Raw genomic sequence first — 20987 nt, forward strand, 5'->3', positions numbered from 1 at the left:
AAAAGAACTTCTTCATGTTAATATAATCCAACTTTATGTATACTTTTTATGGCCAGCACTTTTTAATGTCTATTTAAGAAAGCAATCCTATTATGAAGATATACTTCCATGTTACTCTTCTAGAAGCTTTATCTTTTAATTTATATCTGTAATTGAATTTATTTTGTGTATGGTGTATATCAGGTGTCAAGTCTTGTTTTCTTCCTATATTGATATTCAATGGCCTCAGCATCATTTTAAAAAGACTGATTTATCACTGCTTAGGAGTGTGCCACTTTTAAAATAGATCATATGTCCACATATGCATATGACATTTTTTGGACTCTGTATTCTGTTATACCTGTCTTTCTTTTGTTTAGCTACCACACCATCTTAGTTTCTGTAAATTTATGTTAAGCCTTGTTATCTGGTGAAGTATTTTTGCCTCGTTTTTCTTTAAGAGAGTCTTGTCTGTTCTAGGTCTTTGGAATTTTAATGCAAATTTCAGAATCAGCTTTGCAACTTCAACAGAAGATATCTAAGGGGATTGTGATTAGGATTGCTTTGACTCTATAGGTCACTGTGGAAAGAATAATACTGAGCCTTTCCTTCCATGAAAATGGCAGATTTCTGTATTTATTTTGGTCTTCTTTATTTATTCTCAATAATACTTTATAAAATTCTTTATAGAGGTTTTGTGTGTTGTTTGTTAGGTGAATTCCAAGATAGTTTATATTGTGATGCTATTTTAAATTAGCTTTAAAATTTTATAATTGTTTTTGGAACAATGCTTAAATGATAATTCATTCCAGAAGACTTGAAAACTTAGAACCTACACTTTTACATTAAAATGTCAATGTTTACTATTGGTGGTGAACATGATGCAGTCTATACAGAAACTAATACATAATAATGTACACCAGAATATATTTTTAAAATACTTTTTTTTGTTAGATTAAGGAAGTTCCTTCCAGTTCCTAATCTGATAATATCTCTTCTTTTTTAAAAATCATAAATTGCTGTTGTACTGTATCAATGCATATTCTACATCTATTGTTTGTCCCCTAGTAATTTTTTATTTCTGCATTGATTTCTTCAATGATCCAATGGTTGTTCAGTAGCATGTTGTTTAGTATCCACATCTTTGTGACTTTCCCAGTCTTTTTCTTGCGGTTGATTTCTAGTTTCATAGCATTGTTTTCAGAAAAGATGCTTGATAAAATTCCAATCTTCTTAAATTTATTGAGGCTTACCTTGTTCTCCAGCACATAGTCTATCTTTGAGAATGTTCCATGTGCACTTGAGAAGAATGTGTATTCTGCTGTTTTTGGGTGACATGTTCTATGTACATTTATTAAGTCCATTTGGTCTAGTGTTTCATTTAAGGCTACTGTTTCCTTGTCGACTTTCTGTCTGGATGCTCTGTCCAGTGATGTAAGTTGGGTGTTGACATCCCCTACTATTATTGCATTGCTGTCAATTTCTCCCTTTAGGTCTATTAACAGTTGCTTTATATACTTTGGTGCTCCTGTCTTAGCTGCATATATAATATATATTCATAAATGTTCATGTCTTCTTGGTGGAATGTCCCTTTTATCATTATATAATGCCCATATTTGTCTCTCATTATCTTTTTTATCTTGAAGTCTGATTTGTCTAAATGTGGCTACACCTGCTTTCTTTTGCTTGTCATTTCCTTGGAGTACCATCTTCCATCCCTTCACTCTGAGCCTTTATGTGAGTGACTATTTTTTAATGCCTCCTCCATTTTACACTTGTAAAAAGTAAACTATTTATTAGTTGTTTACATTGATATATAATAGTATGTATAATAATATAAGTATACATATAGTAACTAAGTTATTTATCAAATTATTGTCCCTAGAATAACTAAAATGCAGAAGATTTCTTAGATACAACTGGTTGGTGAGTTTGTAGAGTCAAAATGAAAAATCACAAGCCCTTGCTGCAGATTAAGCAAGAGATGAAAGACAGGTAAAGAATGGTGTGGGTTGAAGGTGTCACCCCAAAATTCATGTCTATCTAGAACCTCAGTGTAATCATATTTGGAAATAAGGTATTTGCATATATAATTAAGTTGTAAGTTAGGATGAGATAATAGTAGGTTAAGGTGGTCCCTAAATTCAATCACTGATGTCATTATAAGAAGAGACACAGAAACACGTAAGAGACATCAGAAACATAGAGAAAGAAGGTAGCCATGTGAAGACACATAGAGATCTATAGGGAGAACTCCATGTGACAATAGAGGCAGAGATTGGAGTGATGCATCTACAAACCAAGAAACACCAAAGATTGCCAGGAGCCAACAGAAGTTAGGAAGAGATAAGGAAAGATTCTTCCTTAGAGACAGAGAGAGAATGAACCTGCCAATGCCTGCATTTCAGGCTTCTGGCCTCCAGAACTATGAGAGAATAAATTTCTGCTGGTTTAAGCCACCAAGTTTGTGGTAATTTATAATGGCAGCCCTAGGAAACGAATATAGAAACTATTAACATATTTTATAATGTTGCTTAGGGATGACCATCACCCTACATTTATAATTTTTTCTACCTTCAAAGTTATTTTATCTGGATTCTAGGCTTACAGTAGTTGTATAAATTCTAAAGTTGGGCATAATTGGGCAAGTTAAAATATTAAATGCAATTCTTCATCTTAAAGATTTCATGAAGGATAATTCCTGAAGAATGTTGTATAAAATGACTATCCATAAAAAGGCAAAGCAAATCCACATATTGAATGTGTCTTGCTAATCATCTGCCAGAAATTCTGAGAATATAAATAGGAGGAGAAGCCATTTATCATACTGCCAGATACATAACCAAATTATGCAGAAGCACATAATAAGAATAGAAACATAAAAATCAGCCAATTTAAATCACTGACTAGAGAAATACCATATGAAGCTGTGTGCTTAAGATAAAATTATAATTAAATTTCACGGAAAAAAATGTACCTAGCATTATTATCACCTATGCTCTCCAATTTCTTTATTATTTTTACTTTTAACTGGAATATTTGCTATCATACAGAATTAATTTTTGCCCGTACAGTTTGTAAATGACCATTCTCTATCCTTTCCATTATGTCAGTGATTCTCAGAACCAGATGATTCTTTCGCATTAACAGAAAATTTCAATTTTGTTAGAAAGAACCCAGTGATTCTACATTGCTGTGAAGATTAAACATGATATTCTTTATTCTTATTCCCCAAAACATTAAACTTATTGTAATCAGTTACTAACCTGGTTTCTGGAGCCCAAGATTTTGTCTTTGTCACTGGCCCCACTGATTCCCTAATGTTTTAACTGCCTAGCAACTCAGGTTTCTTATTTCAAATCAACACGGCCACAGAACTGAACACATTGCTCCACTAATTTGTCACAAGAGTTAAAGAATTTAGTAGGTCACAAAAAATAATGCCCCTTTATAACAACATTTAAACAAAAATAACTGAAATGCCTTTTAAAGATCAAGCGCCAAAACTTTTGGTGGAGCTGGATCCAAATAATAACGGCACTGATAAAATCCAGGATAGTTTCCATTAGGTTACTTGGCTCCATGTACTGTCTTTGAGATAGTAACTTGGCACTACCCAGTGTTTCCTCACACACACAAGATAATGGTCTGTTGAAAAGTCAATCTATTTTTTTTTATGCTTGCCACCTTAAAAGTGCATAGTTTTAGATTTAGAAGACAGAGTAGATAAAAAATACATGGATATTTAAGTGTTCAGATAATGCCTTATGTGATTGATGGATGAATGAATCTAATCAATCAAAACAGGATTCCAGGGTTTTGGTCATTTGTATGTTTCTTGCCTTTTCCCTATCCTCTAAGTGAAAAGGAAACAGAGTTTATTTCTTAATGCCCTGAATAATTACCTTATTTACCCTTATGGCAGTTATGTTCTGGATGGGCATGGAGGAGTGACTGTGGCACTGTGGTTTGACTTATTGATTGTGGTCCTCACTATTTTCTGTGAAATTAGAGCCCTACTGCATTTGCTCATTCAATGTCCCAGAATGAGTGTGGACATCTTTCCAGACTGGGATAAAGAGCAATGCTTGTTGCTTAAAAGGAGAAAAGTAGTTAGGGAGGCTTTCAAAGTATTAATTTCTTTCTAAATAGGAGGGGGCACCCTTGGGATCTCATTAATGAGCTGCTGGGTACAGCGACTGATAGTGATGAGCTCATTTTCTCCAAGTCCCTATGGATTCTGTCACACTTGGAAGAGTGGAACTGATGAGATGTGTTTTATCCCCATGCTCCGTGCAGCGATTTAAAAGCTTCCAATGTTTCCTCTTAGTTAACATAGTGACATAATCTCTGGGTTGTCTTTTTTAGAGGAGAAAGAGACAATTAAGGAACTGTTCATTGTAGAAGGCTAAAGTGAGTCAGAAATCTTATGCCATGAACTCTTCCATTTGTAGACACCACTCAGAGCTATGATGCAGCACTGGGCCGTCACCTCAATATTGTTTTCACCTTCAATCCTCAAACATTTTTAGCACAATCAGCATCATCATTTCACGCCCTCAGAATGGCAAACACGTGAAGGATTGTTAGGAACGTCTGTGAGAAGTAGACCTTAAAAGGGGCATTTTGTTTTCGTACATTCCAGAAATAAAGATCACAATGATCTTTAATGCATAGTTATTCTGCTTAACAGGGGCTTGAAAAGACAAGATGCAGATGAATACATATAACATAATGCCATTCACTTTAAGTTTAAATATCTATAAAATTTTATTTAAATTATGTAAGGATACATTAATGTGTAATGGAATATAAATAAATAATAAGGACAAAACAAAATTCATCATAGTGATCACCTCTGAGAAGGAGGAATATGATTGAGTAGGAGTAAACATGGGCCTTCAAATGTGTTGATAATACTGTGCTATGTTTCTTAAGTTGAGTAGTGGGTAGGTGAATGTTCAAAAAGAATAAAATGGTGGTGGAGTCAAACCTCAGATTCAGTTAACAGTTCACTTCTGTGCAGACTCAATTTCAGCTTTTTACTTCTTTGTTAACTTGTCATAGAGAAATCCCCACGCCATGGGGCTCTTCCCATGAGCCTATATGTGTTGATGGAGGGAGAAGGGGTAAATCTGTAGGAGCAGATACCACAGGAGAGTGAGTTACTGGCACGTGTAATTTACTTGTATCTAAGAAATGGGTTGGAACGTCACACCCAAATGAATTATATATTGCCTCTGTCCTGCTCAGTCCTGGTCTGTGTATGATGTTTATATTTAAAAATTAAATGTGGCATTGTATGTCCAATTTATGATTTTGGTAGATCAGATAATACTATTTCGTCAGAGGCAACTCAAGTCATCTAATTACTTGGTGGCCAATCACGTTTTTAGTCTGACCAGAGATGTACAGCAAGCTAGAAACTCCTTTTCAAGTAGAAAATGGTTGTTAGCATGAACTCCAGTTCTCCACTGGAGCTTGCCAGAAGCTCCATATAGCATTCTTACTTTCCACAGACATTTCGTGTGCCTTGGATCTTTTAGGTGACCATATAATTTATCAGCTAAATAGGACTCTTTTGAGAGTACAAGGGAATATTATTGACAATTATCTATAAACTGGGACAAATATGGTCACCCTAGTCATACCACTCATATGGTGGGTCACCTTGTACTACAGCCTGGACTATTGTAGAGTCTTCTCTTGCTCCATTTCCCCCTGCTCCTACCATTCAATACTGACAGTCTTATGGGTTACCTAAAAATGAGTTGGCGCATCATATTCAAATTAGGAATTCATAAGATGCCTACCAAACGTGCCAATTATTTTTTAGTGTGATTTGTACAAAGGTAAGTGAACACACATTCTGATTTGCTTGGAACAGTAATCAAAACTATATAACTTTATAGTATCGTTGAAATCAGTAAGTGTGAGGCCTCCACCTTTGTTCTTTCTCAGGACTGCTTTGGCTACTCATGGTCTTCTGTGGTTCCATACAAATTTTAGCATTTTTTTCATGTCTGTTAAAAATGCCATTGGAATTTTGACAGTGATTTCATTAAAACTATACATGGCTTTGGGTAGCATGGACATTTTAACAATATTAATTTTTCCAATCCATGAACGTGGGATATTTTCCTTTTATTTGTATCTCCAATTTCTTTCACCAATGTCATAGTTTTCAGCATACTGAGAGATCATTTACTTCCTTGGTTAAATTTATTTCTAAGCATTTTATTGTTTTTGATGCTATTGGTATATGGTATTTTCTTTATTTGTTTTTCAGACAATTTGTTGTTAGTGTACAGAATTTCAGCTGATATTTGTATGTTGACTTTGTATTTCACAACTTGACAATTTGTTTATTCTAAATTTATTTTGGTGGAACCTGTAGGATTGTCTATATACATGATCATGTCATCTGCAAATAGGCAATTGTACTTCTTCCTTTCTGATTTGGATGCCTTTTATTTCTTTTTCTTGCCTGATTCTTCTGGCTAGAACTTCCAGTCATGTTATTGGTCCATTCAGATATTCTATTTCTTCATGATTCAGTCCTGGTAGGTTCTATATTTCTAGCAGTTTATCTATTTCTTCTAGGTTGTCCAGTTTGTTGGCATATAATTTTTCATACTAGTCTTTTACAATCCTTTACATTTTTGCGGCATCAGTTATAATGTCTCCTCTTTGACTTATAATTTTATTTATTTGGATCCTTTCTCTTTTTTTATTGGTTAGTCGAGTTAAATGTTTGTCAATTTTGTTTATCTTTTCAAAGAATACTGTTAGTTTAGTTTCTCTTTTCCGTTATTTTTCTGTTTTCTATTTGATTTATTTCTGCTCTGATATTTATTGTTTTCTTCTTTTTGCTAACTCTAGGCTTAGTTTGTTCTTCTTTTTCTAGTTCCTTGAAGTGTAAAGTTAGGTTATCTGAGATTTTTCTTTTTTCTTGATGTATGCATTTATTGCTATAATCTTCTCTCTTACTGTTACAGGCTCTTAGCATCAGCCCTGATATCAGTTCCCCCACATTGAACCCAGCATATAGGGGGTTAAAACTAAAACCCACCACCCCCTTTCCTGCTTCTCTAGCTCCACTCACATGTAAATACCTGTTTCTTTAAACTTTGACTCCTTGAGCTTTACAACTAAATGGGAGTCACAAATTGTTAAAAGTCCAGGTGGCCCGGAGTTGGAGGCACTCTGAAGTTTGGCTAATCATGTGTCCTTGAAGTTTGCCAGGAAAGCTGCTGTCTCAAGAATATCAAGGAGCGGAGGCTTCCCAGACCTCAACTCCTCACTCCCGGCGCTCCAACCCACCTCACACAGAAAGAAGAGACAACGGTGAAGGACGCCCACCTGCCATCCTCCTATCTCACCCTCCCCCCGCCTTGCTGCAAGCAGCCTCTCAAGGCCAAACCAGGCTGGTGGGAAAACGCCAGCCTGCACAGCTACATGCGCCCCCTCCCCTACCCAAAACCCCCAATAAAAATCCCTACCCATTCCTCATGGGGAGCTAGCAATTTTTGAGGCATGAGCCCTTGCTTTGCTCCCTGTGCCTGACATAGTAAAAAACTTTCCTTTTCCACTCAAGACTCTGTTCTCATTATTTGGATTGGCATCAGGTTCAGAGACCGAACAAACTTGTGGTTACATTACAACTGCTTTAGCTGTATCCCATAAGGTTTGGTATGCACATTTCCATTTTCATTTACATCAAAGTATTTTTTTAATTTCCTTTTGATTTCTTCTTTGATCCATTTGTTATTCAACAGTGTGTTGTTTAATTTCCATGTATTTGTGAAATTTTCAGCTTTCCTATTGTTATTGATTTCTATGTTTACACCATAGTGGCCAGTAAATATACTTGATATAATTACTGTCTCCTTAAATTTGTAAAGTCTTGTGGCCTACCATAGATCTATCGTAGAAAAAGTTCCATGTACACTTGGAAGAATATATATTCTGCCACTGTTGGAATGAATGTTCCGTGTACGTCTGTTAGGTCCATTTGGTCTATAGTGTTGTTCAAATCTGTTTCCTTATTGATTCTCTGTCTGGATAATCTAAACATTGCTGAGAATGGGGAATTAAGGTCCCGAACTATTATTGCATTGCTGTTTATTTCTTCTTTTAGTTCTGTTAGTATTTGCTTTATATATATAGGTGCTCCAATGTTGTCTGCAGAAATATTTACAGTTGTTATATCTTCTTGACGGATTGACCCCTTTATCATTATATAATAAACTTCTTTGTCTTTTTTTGACCATTTTTAGTTTAGTCTATTTTTTCTGATATACATATAGCTACGCTTGCTTTCTTTTGGTTACCTTTTGCTTAAAATATCCTTTTCCATTCCTTCACTCTCAGTCTATGTGTATTCTTAAAGCCGAAGAGAGTCTGTTGTAGACAGCATTTCATTGTATCCTGTTTTTTATTCATTCAACCATTCTATATCTTTTGATTGGAGAATTTAATACATTTACATTTAAAGTAATTATTGATAGGTAAAGACTTGTTATTGCCATTTCGTGAATTGTTTTCTGACTGTTTTGTAGATCCTTTGTTCATCGTATCCCCTGTTACTGTCTTCCTTTGCACTCTAATGGCTTTTTGTGGATGTATGTTTTAATGCCTTTATCATGATCTTTTGTGTATCTACTACAGATTTTTACTTTGTGGTTACCATGAGGCTTACATAAAATATTTCATATATGCAACATCCTGTTTTAATCTGATAACAATTTCAGTAGAATACTTTATACTTTCACTTCTCCTCCCTCTCATTTTTGGTTATTAATATTACAACTTACATCATTTTTGTGTCATGTATCCAGTAACAAATTATTGTAGTTACTATTATTTTTAATACATTTGTTTTCTAACTTTTAAACTGGAGTTGTAAGTGAATTATGCACCACCATTGCCATATTGGGCTATCTGACTTTGACTATATATTTACCATTACAGTCAGTTTTAAGCATTCATATATTTTTCCAGTGTTAATTAGCATCCTTTTCTTTCCACTTTAAGAATACCTTTTAGCATTCCTTGCAAAGCAGTCCTTGTGGTGATGAACTCCTTCCAATTTTGTTTGCTCAGGAAAGTCTTTATCTCTCTTTCATTTCTGAAGGAGAGCTTTTTTAGGTATGGTATCTGGCTTGACAGTTTTTCTCTTTCAGTATTTTGAATATATCATTCTATTTATTCCTTGCCTGTAAAGTTTCTGTTGCGATATCCTCTGAAAGCCATATGGAGTCTTGCTTATAGGTGATGAGTTGCTTTCTCTTGTTTCTTTCAAAATTTTACTTTTGTCTTTTTTGGCAATTTAATTACAATGTTTCTTGGTGGAGCCCTTTTCAGACTTAACCCTTTTGGGATCTTTGGGCTTTCTCCTCAAGTTTGGGATGTTTTCAACTAGTATTGCTTTAAACAGACTTTCTGTCCTTTTTTCTTTCTCCTCTCCTTCTGGGATTATGCATATATTGTTTCACATGATGGCATCCTATTAGTCCAATAAATTTTCTTCACTCTTTCATTCTTTTTTTATTTTTGCTCCTCTAACTGGTGATACCAAAAGACCTATCTTCTAGTTTACTGATTCTTTTTTCTGCCTGGTCCAGTCTGCTGTTGACAGTCTTTAATGAATTCTTCAGTTAAGTCATTGTATTCTGATGGTCTAGGACTTCTGTTCATTTGTTTGTTTTTTGATGGTTTCCATTTCTTTGTTGAACTTCTCATTATGTTCATGTATTGTTTTCCTAATCTAGCTTAGTTGTTTTTCTGTGTCCTTATAGTTCATGAATTTCTTTGAGTATTAATAAGATTCTTTATCAGACAGTTCTTGGATCTCCATTTCTTTTGCGTTAGTTATTGAAGTTCTATTAGTTTCTTTTCATGGTACCATATTTACCTGATTCTGCATGATCTCTCATTCCTTTTGTTGGCATCTGTGCTTTTGGGTAAGTGCTCTCCTTTCCAAGACATTATAGGTTTGTATCAGCAGGGAAAGATCTTGACCAGTTAGGTCAGCTTGGGGTAGAGGATAAGTCAGCTGGTAGTGTCGTGGGCAGCTGGGGCTTACTATTGGGTTCTTCAATTGGGCAAAGCCTCTGATTGTGCTCTGAGGCTATTATGAGTCTGCTGGCTGGAGTCCACACTCAAGTGGGACCCCTGGGTGGGATTCCTGATTGGCCAGGGCTTCTGGCTTTGTTCTGTAATCAATAGGACCACTAGCTGGGCTCTGCAGTCACCTCTGGTGAGGCAAGGTTCAGGCTGTGTTCCATGATAGGTTGGTGCCACTGGTTTGACTCTGTGATTAGCAGGGCTATGGGCTGGGCTCCGCAATCACTCCAGATTGGGTGGTGCCTTACCCTGTGCTCCCTGAAAGGATGATGCCACTGGCTGGACTGTAGTTTTCTTTTCTCGTAGTATTCTTTCCTAGCCTTAGTATCAGGGCAAAGCTGGCCTTATAAAATGAGTTTGTGAGTGTTCCCTCTTCTTCAAATTTTTGGAAACTTTTGAGAAGGATTTGTGTTAATTTTTCTTTAAATGTTTGATAGTTTTCACCAGTAATGCTATCTGGTCCTAAGCTCTTCTCTGTTGAGAGGTTTGTGATTACTTCTTCAATCTCCTCACTCATTATTGATCTGTTCAGATTTTCTATTTCTTCATCATCAGCTTTAGTAGGTTGTATGTCTCTAGGAATTTTTCCTTTTCTTCTAGGTTATCCAATTTATTTGCATATATTTGATCATAGAAGTCTGTTATGATGCTATATATCTCCATGTTATCAGTTGTAATCTCTTTCATTTCTGATTTTATTTATTTGAGTAGTCTGTCTTTTTTCCTTAGTCTAACTAAATGTTTATCAATTTAGTTTATTTTTTCAAAAACCAATTCTTAGCTTTGTTGATCTTTTCTATTGTTTTTCTGGTCTCTATTTCATTTATTCATGCTTTGATCTTTGTTATTTACTTTCTTCTGATAACTTTGTTTTTTTCCTATTTCCTTGAGGTGTAGAATTAGGTTGTTTATTTAAGATCTTTCATTTTTCTTAGTATAAGCGTTTATCACTATAAATGTCCCTTTAAAACTTCTTTTGCAGCATCATATAGTTTTTGGTATGCTATGTTTCAATTTGGACTTGTTTCAAGAGATTTTTAATTTCCCTGTTGATTTATTCTTGACCCATTGGTTGTTCAGGAGTGTGTTGTTAACTTCCACATATTTAAAATTTTTCCAGCTTTCCTCCTGTTACTGATTTCTAGTTTCATATCATTGTGATCAGAAAAAGTTACTTGCTATGATTTCAATCTTCTTAAATTTATTAAGACATGTGTGTGACCTATCATATAATATACCTGAAGAATGTTCCATGCATGCTTGACAAGAATATGTGTTCTGCTGCTTTTGGAAGAAATATTTGCCTGTTAGATCCATTCAGTCTAAAGTATGATTTGTGTCCAGTGTTTCCTTATTGCTTCCTTCCGGATGATCTATTTATTATTGAATGTAGGGTATTGAAGTCTCCTAATATTATTGTATTGTACTGTCTGTTAATCATTACTTAATATATTAAGGTGCTCCAATGGTGGTGCATATATATTTATGATTGTTATTTTCTTGATGGATTGACCCCTTTATCATTATATAATGACCTTCTTTGCCTCTTGTTACTGTTTTTGGCTTAAAGTCTATTTTGGCTGATATAAGTATAGATACTCTGCACTCTTTTGCTTTCCAGTTGCATGTGATAGTTTTTTAGATATGTGTACTTTGAACATATGTGTGTCCTTAGAGCTGAAGTGAGTCTCTTGTAGGCAGCATATTGTTGGGTCCTTCATTTTTATCCATCCAACCACTCTATGACTTTTGATTGGAGGGTTTAATCCATTTACATTTAAAGTATTTATTGATAGGTAATAGCATACTAATTCTATCTTCTTAATTGTTTTCTGGCTGTTTTGTAGTTTCCTTGTTCCTTTCTTCCTCTCTTGCTGCCTTCCTTTGTGAATAGGTGATTTTCTGTAGTGATATGCTCTGATTCACTTCTTTTTATCTATTGGGAATCTACTAAAGATTTTTGCTTTGTGGTTACCATGTTTCTTGCATAAATTATCTTATATACATAGCATTACATTTTACATTGATAGCAACTTAACTTTGATTGCATATAAAAACTCTATGCTTTTCCTCACCTTTTTGTATTTTTAATGTCACAAATTGCCTCATTCTATAGTGTATATTTATTAACAAGTTACAGTAATTGTAGTTATTTTTAATACTCCTGTTTTTTAAACTTTATATTATAGTTAAATGGTTAATACTCCACTATATTACAGTATTAGAGTATTCTGGATTTTTGTACATACTTGCATTTATCAGTGTGTTGCATATTTCCATATTTTTTCATGTTGCTAATTAGTGTTCTTTCATTTCAGCTTGAAGAACTCCTTTCAGCATTTCTTGTAAGGCAGGTCTAGCAGTGATGAGTTCTTTCAACTTTCATCTGTCTGGGAGTCTTTATTTCTCCTTCGTTTCTGAAAGATAACTTTGCCAGATAGAGTATTCCTGGTTGGCAGGGTTTTATTTTCAGCACTTTGAATATATTGCTCCACTCTCTCCTTGCCTGTAGGCTTGCTACTGAGAAATCCACTGATAGCCTCATTGTAGGTTACAATCTTTTTTTTCTCTTGCTGATTCTATGATTTTCTCTTTGTCTTTGATTTTATCTTTTTTGGTGAGGAAGATTGGCCCTGAACTAACATCTGTTGCTAATTTTCCTCCTTTTGCTTGAGGAAGATTGTCACTGAGCTAACATCTGTGCCAATCTTCCTCTATTTTGTATGTGGGATGCTGCCACAGCATGGCTTGATGAGTGGTGTGTAGGTCCATGTCCAGGATCCAAACCCATAAATCACAGGATGCTGAAGTGGAGTGCGTGAACTTCACCACTGTGCCACAGGGATGGCCCCACTTTGTCTTTGAGTTTTGACAGTATTATTATGATATGTCTTGGAGAAGATAGTTTTGGATTGAAATTATTGGGTGACTTATTAGCCTCATGAATTTGTGTGTCCAAATCTCTCCCCAAGGTTGGGAATTTCTCAGCCATTCCTTCTTTAAATAAGCTTTCTACTCCCTTCTCCCTCTCTTGTTCTTCTATAACTCCATTAATTCACCCATTGTTTCTTTAGATGGTATCCCATAGATCATGTCAGCTTTCTTTCATTTTCATTCTATTTTCTTTGTTGTACTCTAACTGAATAATTTCAAACTTTGTATCTTCTAGCTCACAGATTTTTTCTTCTGTTTGATCTATTCTGATGTTGAAACTCTCTGTTGCATTTTTCATTTCATTTGTTGTATTCTTCATTTCCAAGATTTGTTTTGTTCTTTTATAGATAGCTATCTGTTTGATAATCTCACTTTGTTCATATGTTGTTTTCCTGATTTTGTTGATTTATCTCTCTGTGTTTTCTTGTAGCTCATTGAATTTTCTTAAAACATCTATTTTGAATTCTTTATCTGGTAAATCATAGCTCTCCATTTCTATGGGTTTGGTTACTGGAAGATTAGTGTGACCTTTTGGTCCTGTCATGTCTCCTTGATTTTTCATGCTCCTTGAAGTTTTGCATTGCTTTCTTTGCGGTTGACGTAGTAGTCACCTCTTCTAATCTTTACTATCATCCTTTAGGTGAGATATCTTCTGTTAGCCCTATTAGAGATTCTGAGGCTTTCTCAGACCTTATATGGATACACCTGCTCCACACATCTGTCCCCTCTTGTGGCAGATTTCTTCAGATTTCACATCTTCTCTTGATCCTGCTATGCACTAGCCCAGCTGCTGATAGCCTCTCTTTTGTTTTCCTGAAGGTGGCTACCACAACTCTCATAGAGGCAGTTTTGTTCATGGATGGATGCCATATTTCATTGTTGAAGGGGGTACAAAAATGAGGGATGTCTTTTACTACTACGAAGCTGACATCACTTGCCCTAAATTTCTATTCTTGAAGATCTATTCCTTATAACCATTTCTGTTACAAAATATAAATTTATTCAGGGTTTAGTGCATATATGAAAAGACATCTTAAAGAAAAAGAGACATAATGTTGAAAATTAACTCATTACAAAAGCAAAGGAAGGAATAGAAGAAAAAGCTCTAGGCTAGGTTTCCTCTGTAGAGCTGATCTGTCAGGAGAGTTACTCCTCACAGGAATAGTAAGGTTAACATCAGGTTTACTGATTCAAGAACATATTGCTCTGGTTGCAATCTGTTAATCAGGAAGCCAAGATTAGCACACCAATGTAGAACATTTCCGCAAAGTGGAAGCTCATGGAATGCAAGCTTTATTTGGCACACCTAAGGAAACAACCAAAAGAGAATGTTCTTCACAAGATAGAATAAAGCATAAAATCAAGTAACGCAGAATGCTACAGAGGATAAATAGGAAAAGATTTCACAGGATGATGATGAAGGGAGCTTCCAGGATGGGACCTATGTCCAGTATGGTGGAGTCATTAGAGGAGAGAGTAAGTGTGCTTGCTAATTACAGGGTATATAAAAGAGAAAAAAAATGATAAACTTTCTCATGTTAGATTTGTAGAATCCAACAAAAGAAGAATGAGCAGTTTAAGTATATTATTAAGAAATATATAGTTAATTCTTAAAGGAACAGCCAAAACATTTCAAAGTGGGTGATTATTTATAAAAGGTATCAAGGATGGAGAAGAACAGAAGAGGTGACTGTTTCACAGGTGATCCAGTGAAGTTATTATATAATGTTAATTTTATATATATGTAATGTTTACATTATACTATATAATATTTATATATATACATTTTATAATGTTTATATGTTACTTTATAGTGTTTATGTAATATATATAATGTTATATATGTGTATAAAACTATATAAAACATTTATTAAATTTTAAATTAACGTAAAAACAAGTACAAAGGGGCAAAGCATGTCCCAAATCTGGTTTAATTTTGTCTATAATATTTTAGAATACGTTTTACCCAATCAGCCTCAGAAACCAACTGAAAGAAGAAAAATGTTTTAAGATTAATAGTGGGTAATCTTAGTAGTACACAGGAGAAAATGTTTTGCACTTTTCTATCCTTATAGAAACAGAATATTGCAGCCTTTTCTCCTGAAAATCAGAGACTTTAATAGTTTACATAAATAGAACATGGATTTGCTTGGCAGTGGTTTACCTTTAACATATATTTGCAAAATGTGTGTGGTTGAGGTTCAAGAGGATGTCAGAGTGACAAAAACCTCCAACCTTGGAGCCAGAATATCTGGGTTCAAATCCTGCCTCCACCACTGAGTAACATTGTGGCAATGGATGAGTGAGTGGCTTAACTTCTCTGTGCCCCAATTTCCTCATCTGTAGAGGCTGGATAATAAGACTAGTCTACCTTATAGGGTTATGGTAGGAATAAAAAGATCAATATAGGTAATGTTTAAAATAGTGCCCAACTCATACTAAGTGCATTAAAATTGTTTGCTATTATTATTAGGGAGGGAATGTCAGACCCAGTGTAAAATCAGAAGCCAGTATGTAAAACCAAATGGACCCAGACAAAGATTTCAGATGGGAAAGGCAAGTGAGATGAATTTGGCTCACTTTTAGAACCAAAGCACTGCTGAGGTTTGGAATGGAAATAAGGGACATTCAAGCTTAAGACTTTTTTTTAAATATCCTTTTTTTTTTGGTGAGGAAGGTTGGCTCTAAGCTAGCATTTGTTGCCAGTCTTCCTCTGTTTTTTTTTTCTCCCCAAAGCCCCAGTACATAGTTGTATATACTAGTTGTAAGTCTTCTGGTTCTTCTGTGTGGGATGCCACCACAGCATGGTTTGATGAGCAGTGTGCAGGTCCATGCCCAGGATCCGAACCAGCGAAGTCTGGGCTGCCAAAGTGGAGCTCAGGAACTTAACCACTACACCACCGGGCCAGCCCCAAGACTTTCTAATTAATGTCTGTGGCTCCTGCTAGACTCAGATGAACACATATGCAATACAAAAAACAGGCTGCAGCATCAGCTGTGTGATTAGGATTTGGAAACAAAAATCTCACCCTGACAAGGAGATTTTAATGGAAAGGCAAGGGAAGTTGTTAATGGAAGATTTTTGACATAATAAACAAAATTGGTAGAGATCATCTAAATGTTCAGTATAAAAGGTTTGAGTGATACTTGGATAATTTTCTAAACTTTTGCAGGCATAAATTTGGAATTTACTCTAAAAGATAATTAGGAAGAGATAAATGGTGAAAGTAGGCTCAAAAAGAGCTCCATGTTAATAAGGAAAAGTTTAGTTTTAATGTGTTCCACTTTTTCTGTTTCCTAGCTCCCCAGATTCCTCTATGTCTAACCACTTGTCTTGTAAATTTGAGCCTTAGCCCCATGAGGAGCTGTGGAAAAAAAATCAGGTGACTCAGTACAACCTATACTTTTCATTGTCAGTACAACTCAAGCAACTTTTTCCATGTTGGTTGGTGATAAATTCATTGTCATTTCAGTACTAGTACAACATCATGCTGAAGGCATTCCTGTGAAAAGTTTTATCTTGTGAACATTATGCCATTGTAACCAGGACAGCTCCTTGAAGGGCATTAATTACAACTTTGGGATTTATCCTCCTATGGCTCTAGTCAAGGAAGTCACTTTATTCTTTTTGTTCTCATAAAGGCCCTATTTGCTCAGGGGTCCATCCCCTGATACCTTAAATGCCCTAAGGAGTTCCCAAGTTCTGCTAAAAGCAAATCTATTATTGGACAAACCTAGGCTCTCTCTCCCATAACAATGATAATCATAGCTATTTTCAGACTCTGCTTTCCGTAGTTAGATTTCATACATTAGCAAAGATGGTAAAGGAGGACTATTACGTTAATGTTCTCAGGTCACATGGCAACCAGTGAGTCCCATATCAGTTTAGACATGATGAGGACATAGACCAGGAAGAGAACGACAGGGAAGGTGGATAAACACAGGAAGGTTGGTACTGAAAGAAGTTGATGGAGCACCACTTAAGAACCAGGTTTGGTATAAAAGAGCGAATATGACAAGAATTAGAAAAACGTCTGTTAGTAAACATGGGGTTTAGAAGAGAGTGCTAAGCCACTCACTTCCCTGATAATGTTTGACATAAAGGAAGAGAGAAGATATTTTATTCCACAGTCCATAAAAGCTACCTTTGGTAGAGTCATTTCCCTCTTTTCCACTAAGAAGAAAGTCAAACCATAAAGCTCCAAACTTTTGTTTTCATTAATTCTGTGGTTTTTTTTAGTCCCTTTTCTCCTATCTCTTTTTACTTTTAGAAGAATGTTGAAAGACAGGTTATACAACAGTTAAAGAAATATCACACAACTGCCATTTTCTTTTAATTAATGTTGTAAGGAATTCAGGCAGCTTTATAAGGGAAGAAATTATGTCTGCATCAGAAAATGTACCCACAGTATTTGACTTCAAATATCTTGTGGTGTATTACTTTTTATTCTAGGGAAATTTAAAAATATCCTGTGGAATTTTCCATCATGACTCAAAAGGTTAATGATCATTTACATTACTAGTAATACTAAATTTGTATGGATATCTTTATGCCTGTCTGAATCATTCTGAGCCACGTTCAATGTTCTTAGCTCTTTAGCTGTAATACAACCAATTGGGCATCCCTTATATTTTTTAAGAGTCAAGATTACACTATTTGAGGGGCCAGCCCCATTGCCAGTAGTTAAGTTCCCACACTCCACTCAGCAGCCCAGGGTTTCACTGGTTGGATCCTAGGCATGGACCTAGCACTGCTCATCAAGCCATGCTGAGGTGGCGTCCCACATAGCAGAACTAGAAGGACCTACAACTAGAATGTACAACTATGTAATAGGGGGCTTTGGGGAAAAAAGAAAAAAAAAAGATTACAGTATTTGAGCCAGTAAAATTCCCTCAAATGTTTGTGGGTGGATCTGTTCTGGTTGAATTTCTCTTTTGCCTTGTTCTATCAGAGAGTATGAGAGGAACAGAAGTGGCAGGGTTATTTAGGAATATTTAAATGGTTGGTTACTATGTTTATGGCAATAACTATATAATAAAAGAGTGTTTATCTTTTCTCCTGAAAAGGAAAGATTGATAAGGCACAAGAGAAAATAAGCAACTGGAAATCAAACTAGTAGTACATACTTGAATTTCTTAACTTTATGTTTTACAAAAGAACAACCACAAGATGAACTTGTCATTGGATTCTATGCAATATCCACATATCTTTGTGTATTAAAAGTTAGTGAATTTTCTATTCAGAAGTTCCATTCCAAATTGTAGGAAATCTAAAACATAAGATGTAATTATAAATTATGATTCAATTTAAATTATATCTTAGCTATTGTTTTGAAGTAAATTAAATTTTGTGGAAACTATCTTTAAGCCCCATTGTCCAGGTCTCACAGCCCTGTGATATATACCCTTTCAATTCCAAGTACCACAGAGTTCCTCATCTCTTTCCTGATCCAAACACCCTCCCTTTTTGTCTGGCTCCCTCTCTACAGTTTTCGTAGACTCTGTAATTGCTTTTGTCTTTCAAAATTATTTGTATTCTCATTTATGTTTCGAAGCATTCCATCACTGAATACCCCAACCTATTTTAATTCTCAATTAATCAGGACTGAGACCTTCAGCTCAGTTCATATTGTGAATATTCATAAGTTGGTGTGTGCACGTGCATGTGTCTTTGTTTATACCTCTATTTGTGTGTTCTCTTGTCTGGAAATAAGCTGGTGGCATAAATCAACAAGAATATTCTGATCTTTCTATAATCATATTCGACTGAATTTTGTTTTTTCACCCAATATTAACGTTTTAAAGTTACTGCTGAATTGCTTTTCATCTCACGATAAACTCATGTATGTGTAAGATTATTAAGACTGCAGATGTTCCGTTCTCTGTAATTGAAAAATTAGAAATAGCCAAAAAATGCAGAAAAAGTGAATAAGTTTAAAATGTTTTTGTAAAAAAAAGATGATTTTTCATGAAAATTGTCTTTTTGGCTATGGAATATCTTTAACCTTCATTTATTCAAATGTAAACTTCAGGATGCATAGAAAGAAGTTATTGATTTTATTCACTTGAGAAGTTATGGATTTTATCTACAACAGGACAAATGTCTGAATGAAACATAAAAATAAAGCTATCAAAAATTCTACTGTCCTAATGGCAGTATTTGGAAATGGCATAGAGTTTTCCCCAATTATTTGCAATCAGTTGACAGTGAGTGGGCAGCCTTTGAGTTTATGTGATTCTTTCTTTAGGGGCAGAAAAAATATGTATGATGAAGGAAAAAAATGCAAGTTCTGAAGGCTACTTTGTTCTGCTGGGTTTTTCTAATTGGCCTCATTTGGAAGTAGTTCTCTTTGTGGTTATCTTGATGTTCTACTTGATGACATTGATAGGCAACCTGTTCATCATTATCTTGTCACACCTGGACTCCCACCTCCACACTCCCATGTACTTCTTCCTCTCAAACCTCTCTTTTCTGGATCTCTGCTACACCACCAGCTCCATCCCTCAGTTGCTGGTCAACCTCTGGGGCCCAGAGAAAACCATCTCTCATGCTGGTTGCATGATTCAACTTTACTTTGTCCTTGCACTGGCAACCACAGAGTGTGTGCTACTGGTGGTGATGTCTTATGACCGTTATGCAGCTGTATGTAGACCTTTGCATTACACCATTCTCATGCACCCTCGTTTCTGCCGTCTGTTGGCTCTGGCTTCTTGGGTAAGTGGCTTTACTAACTCAGCCCTTCATTCCTCCTTTACCTTCTGGATACCCCTCTGTGGACATCACCAAGTGGATCACTTCTTCTGTGAAGTTCCAGCACTACTGCGACTGTCATGTGTTGATACTCATGCTAATGAGCTGACCCTCATGGTCACCAGCTCTATTTTTGTTCTCATACCTCTCATCCTCATTCTCAGCTCCTATGGTGCCATTGCCAGGGCTGTGCTGAGGATGCAGTCAACAACTGGCCTTCAGAAAGTCTTCGGGACCTGTGGAGCCCATCTTCTGGTTGTTTCCCTCTTTTTCGTTCCAGGCATGTGCATATATCTCCAGCCACCATCGGGAAATTCTCAAGATCAAGGCAAGTTCATTGCCCTCTTTTATACCGTTGTCACCCCTAGCCTCAACCCTCTAATCTACACCCTAAGAAACAAAGATGTAAGAGGGGCAGTAAAGAGACTAATGGGGTGGGAGTGGGAGATGTGACAAAGAGATTATCTGTCCTGTAACTTTTGTTCAGAGAGTCTTATCCATCTTGAAGTTTGGTTTCACCGCTCTTTTGATATTTATTTGTTCTATAAACCACCAAGCATAGAAGAAAGGTTATTTTTATTGGTTAATTCTGAAATATTATCTAGAGATAACCTTTTTGATTTGTACCACTTTAGCCTTTAATTATTCCACATTTAGTGTCCATAGAAATTAGGGACTTGGTTTTAAAATTAATATGCTAAGTTTTGACTGAGCATTAATATCTATAGAAAGAAAGGGGAACCTAGAAATAATTTAGACTAAAGGACTTTTTGGTCATTGCCCAAATTAAATTTAGCTAAATGGTAAAAAGATTTATGACAATTCTTTGACTGAGACACACTTTTTTCAAGATACTAAATTATATGAGTGTTTTGTCCCGTATATACTTGTCACATGCTTGTCTATATGCTTGTCACATTCAACAGTATAAAGAAATACCTGTTCCAAATGGTTCATTCATCCATCCATCCATTTATTCATCTACTTGTTCATTTCTTTTCTTCATTAGCTAAATCACTCGTAGACTGAGGAGGTCTTGGTAGCATAGATGAATAAAACACCCTTTTTGCCTCAATAGAATTCATTCTCTAGTGGAGGAGATGACAATGTAAGATAGAACATGAAGTATCTCTATATGACTTAATTTGTCACTGACACGAGGCTAATACATTAAGGTAGGTTGTTAAAATCTAAA

General features: G+C 35.5%; 1 protein-coding gene across 1 annotated transcript; it reads left to right on the top strand.

The window, feature by feature from the left end:
* The first annotated feature begins 19306 nt into the window (after positions 1-19306).
* On the top strand, positions 19307-20245 carry LOC103566416 (olfactory receptor 2J3-like). The gene has a single exon (XM_070583872.1). It carries the CDS (start codon positions 19307-19309, stop codon positions 20243-20245), a length of 939 nt encoding a protein of 312 aa, XP_070439973.1.
* Positions 20246-20987: the final 742 nt, after the last annotated feature.

The sequence above is a fragment of the Equus przewalskii genome, chromosome 19, assembly GCF_037783145.1.
Source record: "Equus przewalskii isolate Varuska chromosome 19, EquPr2, whole genome shotgun sequence".
NCBI classification, from domain to species: Eukaryota; Metazoa; Chordata; class Mammalia; order Perissodactyla; family Equidae; genus Equus; species Equus przewalskii.

Bases quoted from the DNA above. Each gene is read 5' to 3' on its own strand.
- LOC103566416 (XM_070583872.1), top strand. From the start codon at position 19,307: ATGATGAAGGAAAAAAATGCAAGTTCTGAAGGCTACTTTGTTCTGCTG.